This window comes from Anopheles cruzii, chromosome 3, assembly GCF_943734635.1.
Source record: "Anopheles cruzii chromosome 3, idAnoCruzAS_RS32_06, whole genome shotgun sequence".
Lineage (NCBI taxonomy): Eukaryota > Metazoa > Arthropoda > Insecta > Diptera > Culicidae > Anopheles > Anopheles cruzii.
The window spans coordinates 11,466,815-11,482,560 of record NC_069145.1 but is presented as its reverse complement, the minus strand read 5'-3'; the positions used below and the strand labels follow the sequence as shown (position 1 = coordinate 11,482,560).

Sequence of the window (15,746 nt, the reverse complement as noted above, 5' to 3'; positions counted from 1 at the left end):
CACGGGTTAGGAAATGTTCGTAAACATGCAGAAGACAAACGGGCGTATAGTTTTTTGTTTTCTACCATTGCTTCACTCAGTGTACAGCGATGTGGATTTTGCAACAAGTGTCGATATGGTAAAGCTTCAGCACCCCATAAGCGATCACCACTAATGTAAGATCTTGTCGCACAAACGTAAACTAAATTCCGTGCGAAAATTGGCCCTCTCCCTTTTTGGCTAAACGCTCTACCGATTCTAACTGAAAACCCGGTTACACTACGATGCAGTTTTGCGTGTTTGTTATCTTTCCTCTTAAAACCTACACAATTTCTTCGCTACCAAACATCTGAAAATGGTAGTGCTTGTGCTTGCCGGTACGATACGCTCGCTGCTCGTGGCACCTATAAGAACAAGCCAAAGGTACAGAATGATAGGGAGTAAGATTTTGTATAATTTCGGGTGACAGACAACAAGGAACATCTGCAACGAGCGTAGAGAGTGAAGCACGTTTTGGCAACGGTCTACAAATGTGTTACGCGCGTTACGCATCGCTGTAAGCTTGGTTTAACCGTGTTGGTTGTGAGTTGTTGGTAACTGTTTTCTGCGTGACGATTAACCAATTAGCGTATTTTGTTACGGGGCTTTTTAAGATTTCTTCCCCTTCTAGGAGTTATCATGATACACCGTTTTTCTTAGTTGCATGCACATTAAAGCTAGGCGCGATCGGCCATCGATCGCCCACTGGGGTTGTGTTCCGTTTTGTTTGTTTGTTGCACATCTATCGAGATACGTACATTGACTATTATGCTCACACTCGCGTGACACTGAGTAACTGGCGTTCGCATGAGACGTTCGAACCGAGATGTAATCAGTGTCGGCGTTTGAAAAGTATAATGGTAATCATGGTAGTAGCAGTAGTAATAGGAGTAGTATCGCAGTAATAGCACTAGCAGTAGCTGTGGTTATTATTATGAAGGTGTTTGCCCGCTTTGTAGTAGAGTGTTGTTTGGTTGTGTACCTAGCATCCCATGCGACCTTTCTCTTCCTCTCATTCTTTCTCTCTCCTTCTCTTAGAGAGCTCTCTGATCCTCTCAGACTGTGTGTTCAATTCCCTTAAATCAAGTTCCTTCCATCGCTTGTCCATCCAGACTGTCTAGTTGCTCCAGGCCAGAGTCCTACTCCGCGCGAAACATATTGCCCACGGTGGCTCGGTATGATGGCACGCACGAAGCGTTCGTCGATTTGGTTTTTTTGGCGCAGTGTGCTCTCAGCGGCGTGTTCCTTCTGTCGCACGTCTGTCTGTAGTGATGTGCTTGATACCTAGAGTCGATCCAGTTGCTCCTGGATGGCCCGTTCGGCCGTCTCGAAGTCTTCTTCCGACTCTATCTTCACCGTATCTCACCACTCGTTTAGTATGCAATCGTCTAACTGTGACTCGAGAATATCAATATTAGGCTCGTAGTCGTCGTCTTCATCATAAGAACTGCTTTCGATACCATCCAGCAACCAGAGCGAGAGCGCCCAGGGCAAGATGATACCCGCGGATCCGGATTCGCGTTGAGGATGGTTGCGTTGTTGGGTGGTGGTTGTGTCGATTGGTTCGTGTGCATTCATGTTGTGCGATTGCATTGTGCGGCACGTGGTATTGGTTTGTTAGAGGCGCGATTATTTTGGTTTTTATTTTTATAAATTATCATATCCATGTAACAACACCATCAACACACACAATCACGCGTGGAAGAGCACGACACATACATCGGACCAAATCAGAGTACGATTTACGTTTTAGAAGGATGTTTAGAGGAAGAGAGAGAAAGAAAAGAAAAAGAGAGATGAAACGAATTAGTACATCGATAGCAAATTATGCGCGCCGTGTTGGTGGATAGCATATTCGAAGGATTATATGCGAAATAATGTGTGATTTCTTAGTAATTATCGATCGTTACGCCAAAATTATCTGATTTTTCAAGCCTCAACTAGAAGCCGTGGCATGCGGATGGTTTGGAATTAGCAAATACCAAAATGGAAAGCTGCAGCGTGTCTAAGTGACTGAATCTATACACCGGGTTTTTAAAGCACAAACATGTGCCACTCTACTGTGTGATATGGATAGCAACGAAAACGCGCTTGTAATCTATTACATTTTTCATCAAAAAGTTACAAACATCGTTTGCATTGTGTAGTTAATGATTTCACAAACAGCATAAACAGCTTTAACGCTACAATTATGACAAGCAAGCAAAGCTGAATTGTACTTGTGTGTATGAGAAAGCAACTATCATCTATACTATACAAAAGATTATAATTAATCATAGCGCTATCGTAATCGGAGAATAGACGTAATCCTTCTTAAATACACCACCGTGGAATAAGTGAGGCTAAAATATGGAAAAAAAATATTTAAATTGAAACAAAAACACAAAAATCAACGTAAACTCTAAAATACCAGTGTGAGACCATGAGAAAGATACACGATATAGAACAGACAGTAAAAACACTTTCTTCATAAAATACAAATACAGGAAGAGATTGGTTTAAGTCTTTTTGTACAAACCAAGTTTACAGTCTTGCCAATTGTTCCTTCTACCAATAGCCATTAATCATCGTTTTCGCTGATGAGGAACCATTTTCAGCTTTTCAATTCGATTAGCGATAAGAATATCAATTTTGACACACACACACGCACGCACTCACGATTCACACCTAAAAACCAAACTTCAAAAGAAGGGAATAGATAAATTTCTTCACCAGTCCTTTCATTCATCAGGTAAAAGCAGCAGCAGCCTGAGTTCTCTCTTCGCGTCAACGAAAACTTCTGTATTTACGTTCGTCGCAATAAGGTGGTATAGAATTAATTGAAATCCGTTCAAACTGAGATTGATACTGAAAGACGCGAAAACCACCCGAGAGACGCAGGTAACATAACACAAAACACATTTAGGCATGTGGTGGAAAAGTGATACATGACAGAAAAAATAGACATTGATACAAAAACTAGAGTTAGTACTGCACAACACTGAGACGGCCCAATGCGAACCGATCGGTGACAACAAAACAAGGTACCTAACCCTCGCACTAAATAGTTTTCCTTTTTTTCGGCAAACCAATCTTCATAACGCGATACCGCACAATTCTACACCAAGGGCCGTTTTGTGGCGCTGTATAATTTTGGAACGTTCGTTGCACCCGTGAAAAGGTGCACTTTCTCGTTTATCAACTTTTACACAATTTAGTTACTCCGATGTCCAATGATGTTTCTCTTGGCTGTCGTTCCCGCATCCGTCGCATTCGACAGCGCACAGAGAAACGCACACATAAAGAAGAAATGTGTGCCAAGAGGGACACAGAAGGAATAGCAAACAACGACAAACAGATGAAAAATATGGATAGAAGTATTGTCAACGAAACAAGATCGTAAGGAAGAGAGCGCCGGTCGCGTATGGTGCAATAATATACAGAGAACAAAAGCCTAACCCGCTTTGAAAATCATAGATGCATAAGAACAGAACATATCAACTGTACAGTGGGGAAAAACGGGAACCAAATATAAATCAGAACAGCCCTGCAGAGCAACGCAACCAAACGTACATACAACGAACAACAAAACGGGATAATATTCCTGTGCAGGCTCAGCGAAGTAGGAAGAAACCAAGGACTAGAACTGCGTCAGTTGAAAACTCTTGGAATGATCAGGTTATACACAGTGCAGGATATATCGGAACACAAGGGTTAAAAGAGTACAAACTGTCAATTCATAGTTTAACTAATCGAAACGATACTCGTCCTAAGTGACAAATAAAACACAATTTTCGGTGGCATTCCCACCGGGGGTTGCAAAAACGCTCGCAGATGGCAGAGAAAAAACCGAAAATAATAAGGACATGAAAGAGGGAGGCGGAAAGTAGAGAGATATAAAAACATATAGAGAAAGAGTGAGAGAGATAGAGAGAGAGAGAGAGAGAATAAAACAAAACAAGGTAAGAAAGTGAGAATGTGCTGGACGGTTAGTTACTTACACCAGAAATGCGCTATAAAAGGAATTAAGATCACTGTCGAGTGCCATCATTTTGCGGCTCGAATGCGTCGACGCTTCTGGTGCAGGAGCAGCAGCAGCAGCAGCAGCACCACCGTCAGCCACGGTATGCTCTGGTGTCTGCGTATTGCGAGCGCTGGTGCAGGCTTTGGGGCCGCTGTTAGTACCGGTGGCAGAGTTGGTGCCTTTGGCAAAGCCTGCGCGTGATGCTGAGCGCGAATGGTGCACGGTCGTGGCCGACAGGGATGTGCAATGCACGGTACTACTGACACTGGACGTCGTACCGCGCCCGGTGGTTGAGCCGGTAGCGCCAGAATGCAAAGGTGGTACTGGGAGCCGATTTCTGGCCGTTTCCATCACGGTCGGTAGCCATGGCTGGCCAAAGACGAAGCATCGACTGAGGTAACCCAGATTCCGGGGACACATATTTCATTATTCGTTCGAAATCGTTATGATCAATTTCCATTTTGCGCGATTTTAGTAAGAAGTAGAAATACGGAAGTTTATTTTTTATTATTATTTTTTGTGTGTGTGTGGTGGTTTCGGCATCATTTCGGTCGACGACGATAATAGGTACAGATGTGTGTGGTTTCGCACATTTGGTTTTGTATGACAATATTTTTTGTTAGTAGATGATTTTTCGGGGATAATGGAATTTAGAGAAAAAGAAAAAAAGAAAATCACTATTCACTCGGTTTGGAGGGTACATACACCAGCAAGCACACGGCATTTCATCAGGCACGCACAACATACAAGTACACGCACACAGCTAAGGGGTAGTAGTATTGGGCGGAGCAGACGGTCACGAGCAAATAAAAGCAACCCTGTAGCAACCCAATCGTCAGCTAACCACGAACTATTCTAATCAGTGCCTGCAGAAGGGTCACAAACTTGGAAGCATCACAGTTTGCAGTTGCTCGAGGACCTACAACAACCCCACCACAGAGAGGACGAACCGGACCGGAGCGGACGCAACAGTGTTCCACAAGGCGTTGGAATATGACACACGTGTTCGACACAACGATACTACGGTAGAGGACGCTGAAAACAGCCGAACCTATTCTAGAAAGACGATGAGGCACCCAAATACCCAATAAATTTGAAAGAACATTGCAACAAGCATCCCGTGAATGGCAGTGGAGCGCAGGCAGAGAATAGAAGACATGAGCTGGTCCATTTTAGCTGCCCTATTGCCCATTTGGTTATACTGTTTGGCTGTTTGCGCAACGAATGCAACCGAATGGCGTTGAGTAATGCGCTTAGCTTAGCGCTGATTGTGTTACTGTGGCTTAGTTGGTTGGTGCATGGTGGCCAATGGTTGGCGCCAGTTTGGCATGGCATGAGTTTAAGGATAGAGTGAAAGCACAAGTAACTTGGTTTAGCAAATGACGAACTTTACACTTTGATTAGCAAATTTGTGATACACGGAGCGAGCTCGCATTGTGAGTGTGATGTTTGAATAAAAGTAGGTTTTGGTTTGGCCGATTTTGGCGAGCCATTGATCTGTTGATTCTTACCCCTAAGTAGTGCGCAATTTTAACAACATTGCTGATCAAACTCATCATCACCTATCTCTCTATCGGGTCTCTTCCTCCCTTCACCGTAAACGGAAAAGTGTATACGAAAAAGAACGAAAATCATACCAGTGTGTAATATATTTGGACGAAGGTGTTTCGTTTGTGGGTTTGCATGTCGGTGTGAAACAGTGGTGTGTAAGTGTGAAGAGATGGTGTAGAAGAAAAGAGAGAGAGAAAAAAAAGGAAAAGAAAACAACAAACACAAAACGACAAACGAAAAGTTTGATAAAGAAACAGTATAAGATATGTAACAATACAGCTTCAAACTACTTGTAGTATATTTTACTTAGTAAGGACATTGAAAAGTATAGCATAGTACAGAGTTGTGGAATATGGCAGTTGTGTAAGAAAATTTGCGTCATTAGTAGGAACCGAGTATTGAAGAGACGGGAAGTGAGACAGGAAAGGTAAAGCAGAAACGAACGGGTTCATATAAATACTTGTCCCGCAAAGCAAAAGAACTGTCGATCAACCAACAAATGGTGATGGGAAGGGCCTGTAGACGGTTCCCGGATTTATTGCATATGAAAAGTAAGATGCTTCTAGATTTTAAAACCCTGCAAACCCTGCAACCAGTGATCGATTGTATGTAAATCGCACATTTACTGCAATGGGCACTACCATTTTCACAAAACACGTTGCCCGTGCATTCGACTCGGTTAGAAATTACGATCGAATTGTGCACTAAAAACAAGAATTCCACCGATGCCGGAATTTTGCGTGATGGAGAAAAGTAAGCTAAACAGAGGCAGCGAATAGAAACAGCAACATAGCGGAACTGGGACCAATGCCAGAACTGGGAAGACATTCTACTGAAAGTGAGGAATCGAAATTGAAAAGGGAAAAACTTTCATTGTCCCAGAAAAGCATAAGGAGAAAGAGACAGGAGCTAGAGTAGAGGGAACATAGAAAAAAGGAAACAGAGAGCGAAAGACAGAGCGAAAGAGAGAGACGGAAAGAGAGAAACAGGACTAAACGGACAGTGATAGAATGCTGGTCAACGAAAAGCAATAGAATATGAAAGAAGATAAAGACCAGAAAGACTACGGTGCGTACGAATAGGTGCACTATTTACCCTTGCGTGTCTCCTCCCTCCTCGGCCACCAGCAATTCATACTCCTGCGCCGCATAACGATCCCAATCGGAGAGCTAAAACGAACGGAAATCGGAATCATTATGCCCTGTGGTTTGGCCGTAAAACCAGCGCCAGCTCCTTCGGGCTTACATCATCATTTTCACGCTGGGCAAATGGATCACGCTGCTCGTGCTCCATGTATTTCTCCAGATTGAAGAAGGTATCGAAGAAGATGGGCGTCATCTTGCATCGCTTCAGATCGGCCAACGTTACACAGCCAGGCGTGGCCGGCTTGAGCATATCCAACATCTGTGGGCAATATAGGTACAAGGCCGGTTAAAATACTTCCATCCGGTTCGGCCTGCGCGCCGGCGACATCCACAACCTGACAAAGGCAGTCCTCGAATGGAAGCGTTTCGATGCCGAGGGACTCCATGCGGTGCTGTTGCTCCTCGTAGAAGTACTCCAGCTCGTACATGGACAGAGCGCCATCGCCGTCAACGTCCATGCAGCGGAACCAGTACTCGATGGCCGTCGGATGTGACTTGTCTTCCTCCGCCAGCAGGAACCACACGAAATCGGTATACGACATCTTCGGCCCGTTCGGTCCCTGGATCATCGGGTTGTTGTTGCCACGCCGCGGACTTCGCGTTACGCAGCCGGAGAAGATACGTTCGATCATGCGCGACGATAGTGCTGGAAGGTTCGACACAACAAATCGAAATAAAGTAGGTGCCATGGACCGGGCGAACGATCATCCGTACCGTGATCGTTGTGTCTGGCCAGATCCTGCTGATCGATGTACAGATCGTGGTCACGGTCCAGCTCCCAAAATTTGCAGTAAATCACGTAGAAGTGCTCGTAGCTGAAGTACGCCATGATCTGATTGATGTCCTCCTCCTCCTCCAACAGCTGGATCACGTCGAGCAGGTTCGATTTGCGCAGCTCCGCCGTGGTGATCTTGCCGGTCCAGCTGCGATTGACGTTGTAATAGATCCGCGCTATTACCGTGTGCACGTACCGCGAATGGAACTCGGCTGCCTCCTTCAGGAACGCCAGCCCCGGGTGCGTATCGACCACGTCCTGTATTAGCGGGGCAAAGTCTTCCGGCAGGATGTACGGTCTCGTGCGATCACCCCGCGACATTATGTAAACGAAGCGCGAAGCCGCATCGTGGCAGGCTGATGTCATCCTGTGCAAAAGAGAAAACACAAAACAATTCGAACAATTAATCGGCCACCTTTCACAGGACATCCGAAATGCACTCACTGTCGCCAAAATTGCAGGAATTTATCCCCATCAACGGCACCGTTCGGCGTTAGTTGGGTGCACATGAACAGTGGCAAACGCCAGTACAGGGGCACCTGGCACATGGTGACGATCATGTGGAACTTCTCTCGACTGCACTCGTAGCTTGGCAGACTGTCGAAAACCTGCTCCAACCGTTGCATCGTCGTTTCCGTCGTAATCGTTGGCGGTGGTTTGCCATTCGGGAAGTGGAATCTAGAACGAGACAGATGGGGCTTAGATCAGAGTCAAGGTACGAGGCATAGAAGCCGGCGGCGGACACGGAAAAGCAATTTGCCAAATTACGATGCTCGAAACGGACCGCCGGGAGGGTGGAGTGCAACGTGAAATCGTGCCAAAATGGCACGGCAGTGCACCTGCAAGATGCAAGTGTTTCCATTCACAAAATAAAAGTCATCTGAACGCGAATCAACAGCAGTCCGGACGTGTGTAGTTGCGGCGTTTAATGAACGAAAACTTGCTGCATTTCGTGTGCCGTAGCGCTTGGTGTTGGTGGTGCCAAGCAGAGCAATGAAACGCACCGGATCGGATCCAACGGACTGCCTTCTTGGCAGCGTTTGAGCAGTTTCGAAGCCGATGTCGTTTGTCACTTGGTTGAAAGTAAACAACGTTGATCTTTACCGCGACCAGTTCCGGTGGCGATGCCTCCTGCATGGCCGTGTCTCTTGGGCACAAGAAAGCACACACACACACCGTAAAGGTTGAGTGATAAAATCCCGGGCCTTCGCATGGTGAGAAAAAGAGGAAAGCGGCGATGCGCGCGTTGGCCGTTGATGAGAGTTAATTCGGATCGAAAGCTGACACGGCCATTACCGTCCTTTGTTGAGTCATTGAAATTTTCCCACTTTTTCTAAACACCGCCCGCGATCGCCCTCCGTTTTCATCGGCAGAAGAACAACATCGTTACGGTTGCGGCGGTGAAAAAAAAGGGAAAGTTTTATGATCTCTTGTGGAATGGGTCGATCGGTCGCCCTCAATTGAGCGACACTAACATGACGCTGTGTGAAACATAGGATAAGATGCTTTGTGACTGTAAATAATTCAGTTAAAAGTGACAATGAGGATCTTATGGTCTCTCTAGATGATCCACCGCATCTGGTTGGGAAACAAACCTAACCAAAAGTATACCTAACGACGATTACCGATCGCGATCACACCAACGATTCGCAGGCTCGTGAACGTAATGTATGTCAAACGGCGGCCATCGAGTTGTGTCTCGTCTGCCGTCTTCAAGTTTCCCGTGCCGTTCGCGAAGGATTTTTGAGTCTCTTTTCATCCCCGTCACTGGCAAGGAATGCTTCTAGGCAGCGACCACCGTGTAATGAAGACGGCCCCGACGCAGAAGGCGGCTTATTTGCATTCAGCTTTCAACCGGCCGGTTGACCAAAATAATTAAAAGACGACAGCAAGAATCGGAGAAGCAAAAGTCCGATTCAAATGGCGCCTCGAGTGTAGAAAAAACATGACACAGCGTGCCCCGGGGGGGGGGAAGGGGTATTTCGGGTGCCAGGAGGGCGGCGGAGCGGGCCAAAGGAACCGGTCTTTGGGTTGCGCCGCCTACGACAACAACACGACGGCGGCTTCATCTTCGCCATTGCGCCGTGTCTTCGACTGCTTCTCGCACTCTGAATGGTCTTTTGGTGGCGCTGGCCGTTGGCTCCGTCTCCCTACGTTGCCCATCATCACCCAGGAATTACTGCCCGGGGGCTGGGAGAGAAGTGATTGTGGAGGTTTTACTTTTGCTCGACTTTGTCGAATCTCTGGCCGCGCGGCAGGGCCCAAAGGATATCTCGGCTGAACCCATCTCACTTGCAGAAGGTCGGTCAAACGCCGGTGCGGGGTTCAAGTGCGGTTACACTTGCGGCGCGCACACGATGATCTCTCGCCCGTCGCCGGTATGGCTTATAAGACGGTAATGTTTTTTTCGTTTCTTTCCGCCGTTCTTTTCTTTTGACGACCAAATATTTTTGCTTGCGTAGGCGTTCATTCAGACGCAGCCGGCCGACCATCGAGAGGGCAAGCTTAACTTTTTCTTAGCTTAACCACCAGCAGCAGACCGGGGCCCCGGGTCAGCGACGAACGAGACGAACGAAATGGGACACCGGATTTATGCACGGCTCCTCTTCGGTGGCGACAATACTTACTGCGGTATGTAGGGTGCCTTGGTCGAGTTTTTCAGGTGCCGCTGAAGCGTCGTGTGGATGTTGGGCGGTATCAGCCGGTTGACAGGTTTCGACTGTGAAGGAAGGCAGGAAAAAAAAAATACGAAGAAAGGATGAAAACCTGACGATCTCATAAAGGCGCAACATAAACAACAAACGCGGCTCTGACGCTGGCCGCGCACATCAACACACGCGCACGTGTGCGTTCGAAAAAACAACGAAAACATCCGACAGCGAAATCAATTAGTTGGTTTTGTCGCCGCGGACGACAGCGTCGTGACGGGGTTTGTCACTTTCGGCCCCGGGGACAGCAGGCGCCACGCACTGGGGGCGCTGATAGACCACAGAAACTGAGAAGCAAGGACTTTGGGACCGTTTCTTGGTAGGGAACTTTAATCAATCTCTTGTCAATATTCATGGCCACACTATATTGATTTGATTTCGGGTATCGAAAAACCCCGGATACACAACCAAAACAAACCCGTTCTCCTCTTGCGAAACGGCGGACCTCATTTTCTTCCCCAATCTAGAGCAGCATCAGGCAAAAAAACGGGGATCGTTTTCACATTTTCCCGAAATTAATGATCCCCCGATTGCAGCATTACGAGATGAGGCGGCCGCTTCTTTCGTCACTGGCTCTCCCATCTGTCTCTCGGCCTCTGAGCGCAGAAGGAGACCGGCGACGCAGGTTTTACGCACGTCGCCTCCAAGATGCACTAACGGACGACCTTAAGACAGTGAACGGCGGCGACGAGAAAAACGAGAGCGCAGCCGAGCATCGCCCGTCGATCGGGCCCCGAAAAAGCGACATAAATTTCTTTTCTGGCCAGAAACGATGCTTCGGCGCACGCACGAAGCAAAGAAGAAGACCGAGCACCGTGTTTATAAATGACGAAATAGCGACACCACACGCTGTTTGTTTTAGGACCTCGCAGCAAGAATCTTAACGGCATCTCATCTCAGGCAGGCTGGCCCGGCGCTGCTGACCATCGTTCGTGGCCTATAAAATACACATGCCACGGCGACGGGAGATGGGTGTTAAACTAATCAGAAAATTTGGCCATCAACTCTCTTTAATGCGTATCCGAAGAGAATCCGCCCAACACTCGCCCAAACTCGGGACCGCGCGTCGGGCTAAGCGCGCTTTCGCCCCACACATGTTGATCCCGTCCCGTCTTTAACTCCTTCGGGGCCTTACTCTTTCTTGCGGCGCGCGATAATTAATTCTGCCTTTTTACGGCCCATCGGCGGTGGAAAAGTTTTATTACTTTCGCTTCTCCCGTGCCGGTCCCGAACCACGCTGGATGATCATTTGCCTGGATTAGGGACACGCCCTGGCGAACGTCCAGGATTAGTTCGAAGATGTCTCCTCCGCGTTCGAAAACTTCAGCTCTCGGGGCGGATTTAATTACGGGTCGATGAGATGCACAACGCTCTTGGGGGCCATGCCACAAAGGAAAAAGGGGAACGCGGTGCATAAAAAAAATTGTTTCCACTGGCCACAACAAACGGCGGCCGGCATACGAAATTATTGATAAATAAATTCTACAAACCGGCCGCCAACCGCTTCAACGGCCGTTGACTTTTGCAAATGTCGTACCGTCGCTCGACATTCAGGAAAAAGGCAGGCTTTACACAAACCAGCACGGCACCACCTACACGACCGCCTGGGCAATGGCCGCCAGTGACCGATGAGAAACCGATGAGAACCTTCAAGAATGCACACACGCCCCCTTCGGGCGAAGGGCGAAAAGTGGATACCGCGCGAACTGTCATTAAACCCCCACGCGCGCCACGGTGACCAAACTCCGGATCGATCCTGCGAGCTACACTTTGAAGGTTCGAATTCGAAAACTTTCACAGCTTATGTTGGGGCCCGCGCCAATCACACACTACTGCGCGCACCCATCATCGGCAATCATGCGTACCGAAGCGTGTACGGCATGTTCATGCTGCGCCACGTACACGTTCCCCTCGCGGGCGCCTCCCCACCTCTCCAACGATGGCTCATTAGGCATAGCGAGACGGGGCTCTAACCTTTCGGTTGTTGCGCTTGCCAAACCGAACATTTGCATACCCCGTTTGCTGCGCACCATCATTCTTGCCACGCCACGACGCCGTGCGTCCGTGTTGTGATGTGACGGACTTTCCGATCGCAGGATGGGGGCGCGCGGATGATTAGCATCAACATCACCCCGATCGGTGGTTTTCCCTTTTTTGACTTTCCCATAATTTGGCGTTTTGGCGGTCGGTTCGAATGCTAATCGATGGAAGCCACTTTTTTCTGTGCTCTTCCTGTTCCTTCCTGTCTTTGTGCATTTATAGCGCTGGACATTTGCGGTTCAATATGTGAAAAATGGTGCCTCGTCTGTAGATCGCTGCACCGGTCAATCGATTTCTCTGCAAAGAATGTCAGCTCGAACCGTATCGGGACCATTAACTTGAGCGCAAAACTTTAAGTTGGTGCTTAATACGGCTCAGTCCGTTCTAATAAAAATAAAAAATGTGATAAATGGCCCTTCGGCGATAGAGTAATCTTTAAAGCTGCTGGTCTGTGTTCGATTCTCGAAACTGTCGAGACCAGGGGTAAGCAGCAAAGCAATGTTAATCACATTGTCTCTGTTGCAAGACCAAGCCGCTGGTTGCCAGATAATAAAAATGTGATAAATGTACGAATGATACCATAACCAACTTTTATGAAATGATGTCTGCCTCCTCTGGAAATCCATTCTCATCATTCTTCAGTTTTATTGCGGCGCGTTCGAAGAACCACCCTTTCTCATTCGTCACATAGCTAAACTTCCCGTCACGTAGCTTAAAGAAGCGCCAACCAAACCATCTGCCATTCGAAAAGCAGCGGAACATTCAAATAAATCACATTTTCTTAATCGGAGGGCGTGAAGCGGAGGCGTGCGCATTCGGCAACGTTCAACGAACGACAAAAGTATGTTTACTTCTCCGCCATAAAAAGGGGGAAAGCACCGAATGCGCATAACTCATTCGCGCAGAACGCCAACTTCCTCCGGCGTCGTGTGACGTAAGTACCACGAAAAAAAAAACCGATGCATAAAGGCGGCATTACCTACCATCCACCACAGCACCCCCCCACCGACGGTCATTGTTGGGCCGTGGCCGCCGTTCTCTAAACGGGGCCCTTGATTTTCTCGCCACGCATTACTTAACCCAGCCCAACACGCGGACGATGCGCGCCCGCCAACCCATGGGCTCGGCTCGGCTCGACTGCACATTAACCGTTGCCGGTGGTTCAACAACAACAACAAAAAACGGCAAAATGATTGCAATTTCTTTCACGATTAATCAACGACGGATACTTCCGTTGCATGTCGGGCGAGTGAGATGAGTGGTGGGGAGCGTTTCAGTTCAGCTGATTTGTGCGGACCTGTTTTTTTCTGCCATTTCATTTGGCTCGGTTACCGCGGCCCACCCACCTAATTCCTCGTTGGAGGCCGCTCCGACACTTTGTATTGGCCATCGCCCTCGGCACCGCCGAAGACCGTAGAGAGAGGAGGTTGGATCCGGCCGACCGTCGGTGCCAAAAAGTTTGCCACAAAGTGTGGGCGACTTGAATCGCCCCGTGGGGGCCTCGTGATGACAGGGTATCTCCTCCGTCAGATCGACCGAACCCCGTGAGATTCACAGCCCAATTCGTTTGATTCCAGTTCCAAAAGCCCCCTAGGTGCTGAATATGATTCGTCAATAAGTGTCTCCTCCGCTGGGGAGTTGGAACTTTAAGCCCATCACCGGAGAGTCCAGTGTACGATGCGCACTCGCAAATGTTTTCTCGGTTTTTATGGTCACAACAAACAAAGTCAACCAGAACAGACTGGAAACGAAACCGAAGAACGCCGGCCAAAGCTCGGACGGCAATTAAAGCGCACGCTTCTTGGCTTTAAAGTAAACCAATTGCTAGGCACCTTTCAGGCGGACAGTGTGTCCACCACACTCCAAATCGTGCTGCTGAGCTCGCGAAGTGTTTGCTGACCACCCGACGGGGACCCATCCCGACGGCACGGTGGCCATAAGTGCGCACCACTTACTGGAGCGCGCGAGGAAACTTCGCAAATACATTTTGCTCGGACCGAACCGGTAGCTTCCTACATTTCCCATAAATCTTCCCTCGGGGGGTGCGTTCCACGACCAACAAGCAAAGGGATTACTTACTGTTACGCCATCCATCCGCATCCACACGAACCCGTCCTCGCGCGCGACGCATAAATCAATAAAAGAGCCTCATCAATGGGGACCCCGCGTTCGCGTCAGCAAAAGGCATCTGATTTAATTTTTTCCCACCATCGCGCACGCAGACACACACACACATAAACGAGCAATAAAGCGATATAATTGCAGGCTGGCAAGAAAAGTAGAAAAAGCGGGCCACAAAGATTGAATTGTTTCGCAACAACACACAAAATAATTAAAACTATCAACAAGTCAGGGTCTCAGAGAGGGACTGACTGTCGAGACCGTCGCGCCACCTTGAGAGAAGCGGTTGGTTGTCGGGTTGCAGGTTGCAGGAATTCGAAGGTGAGCTGAAATAAATATTGAACATAGCCTACCCCGGGGGGGTTGTTGCGGTTGCCTCGCCGGCCTGCCATCCCGATTTATCTTTGTGTGGCGGCAATGGCGCAGCAGCAGCTCGCGATTGCCAGGGAGAGATCGAAAGTCCCACTGAGATCGCCTGAGCCACCGCAAATGCGCATATGCAAATGTGACGAGCATCGCACCCGAGGGGCCACACTACCTGCCGGCCGGTGCCGGCCGAGCGTCATAGACACTCATCAACAACATCACCACCATCCTCATCGGATCGATCGATCGCGAGGAAGAGAGAGATAGTCGAACCGATGCACCGCAATCGTTCATTTGTTGTGCAACGTGTGTCGCTATCCGAGGAGTGCGCCATGTGCCGTGCCATGCACGACATAAAACTGGTTTACAGAAATCACCACCACAGAGGTAGAGGCCAGAGCAAAGGTGTGCCTTCGGATCACTTCTCCTACGCCACAGCCAGCAACGATCGCAGAGCGGTTTTGTTGGTCGATCAAATCGGCGCGGTTTAGGTACCGAGATGGCTCTACTCCACGGCCACAGAAAACTGCACATCGAGTGACTAGTGTGAGTTGTATGCGCCGTCGTCGTAAGTGCCCACTTTTCCGGTTCGTTAAGGCGCCGACACTAACCGACGACAAAATGGCGAATCAACAACGAAAAAAGGCACGTTGGCTAATCTGCGGTGATCCGATCGGGACATAAGCCGAGCATAAGTAAGGGGTTGTAATTAAAAAGGCCCACGGGCCGACTTACCACTCGAAGGAATTTCAATTCATTCATTCCACGTAGACTTGCTCACAACTTAAGCTCACAAGTCAGTCGCATTACAAAACGGTGCCCCGGTGACGGTACCAGACATCACACAGCGGCCGCAGAGAGCCTGACACGAGCGTCAACCAGTAAAACTTTACGGCCATCTTCTGGTCGGGTGCGCCTTGGTTAGTCGGTCGGGGTTTGTCAACGGATGATTTAGTCCCAATTTTCAAAATAGCCCATTCGTGAAGCAAACTTTCAAACGACACAAAAACCACTCAAAA

The 15,746-nt window shown here is 48.4% G+C and overlaps 1 protein-coding gene across 1 annotated transcript in view; it reads right to left on the bottom strand.

The window, feature by feature from the left end:
• LOC128275134 (uncharacterized) overlaps nucleotides 1-15,746 on the bottom strand; it is a 30,993-nt gene that overhangs the window by 3,783 nt on the left and 11,464 nt on the right. Inside the window, exons 3-8 of the mRNA XM_053013534.1 lie at nucleotides 10,120-10,211; nucleotides 7,937-8,170; nucleotides 7,432-7,859; nucleotides 7,053-7,363; nucleotides 6,818-6,976; nucleotides 6,668-6,741 (exon numbers count right to left, since the gene is read on the bottom strand). Coding sequence (XP_052869494.1) covers nucleotides 6,668-6,741; nucleotides 6,818-6,976; nucleotides 7,053-7,363; nucleotides 7,432-7,859; nucleotides 7,937-8,170; nucleotides 10,120-10,211 — 1,298 coding nt within the window. The remainder of the gene's footprint in view (nucleotides 1-6,667; nucleotides 6,742-6,817; nucleotides 6,977-7,052; nucleotides 7,364-7,431; nucleotides 7,860-7,936; nucleotides 8,171-10,119; nucleotides 10,212-15,746) is intronic.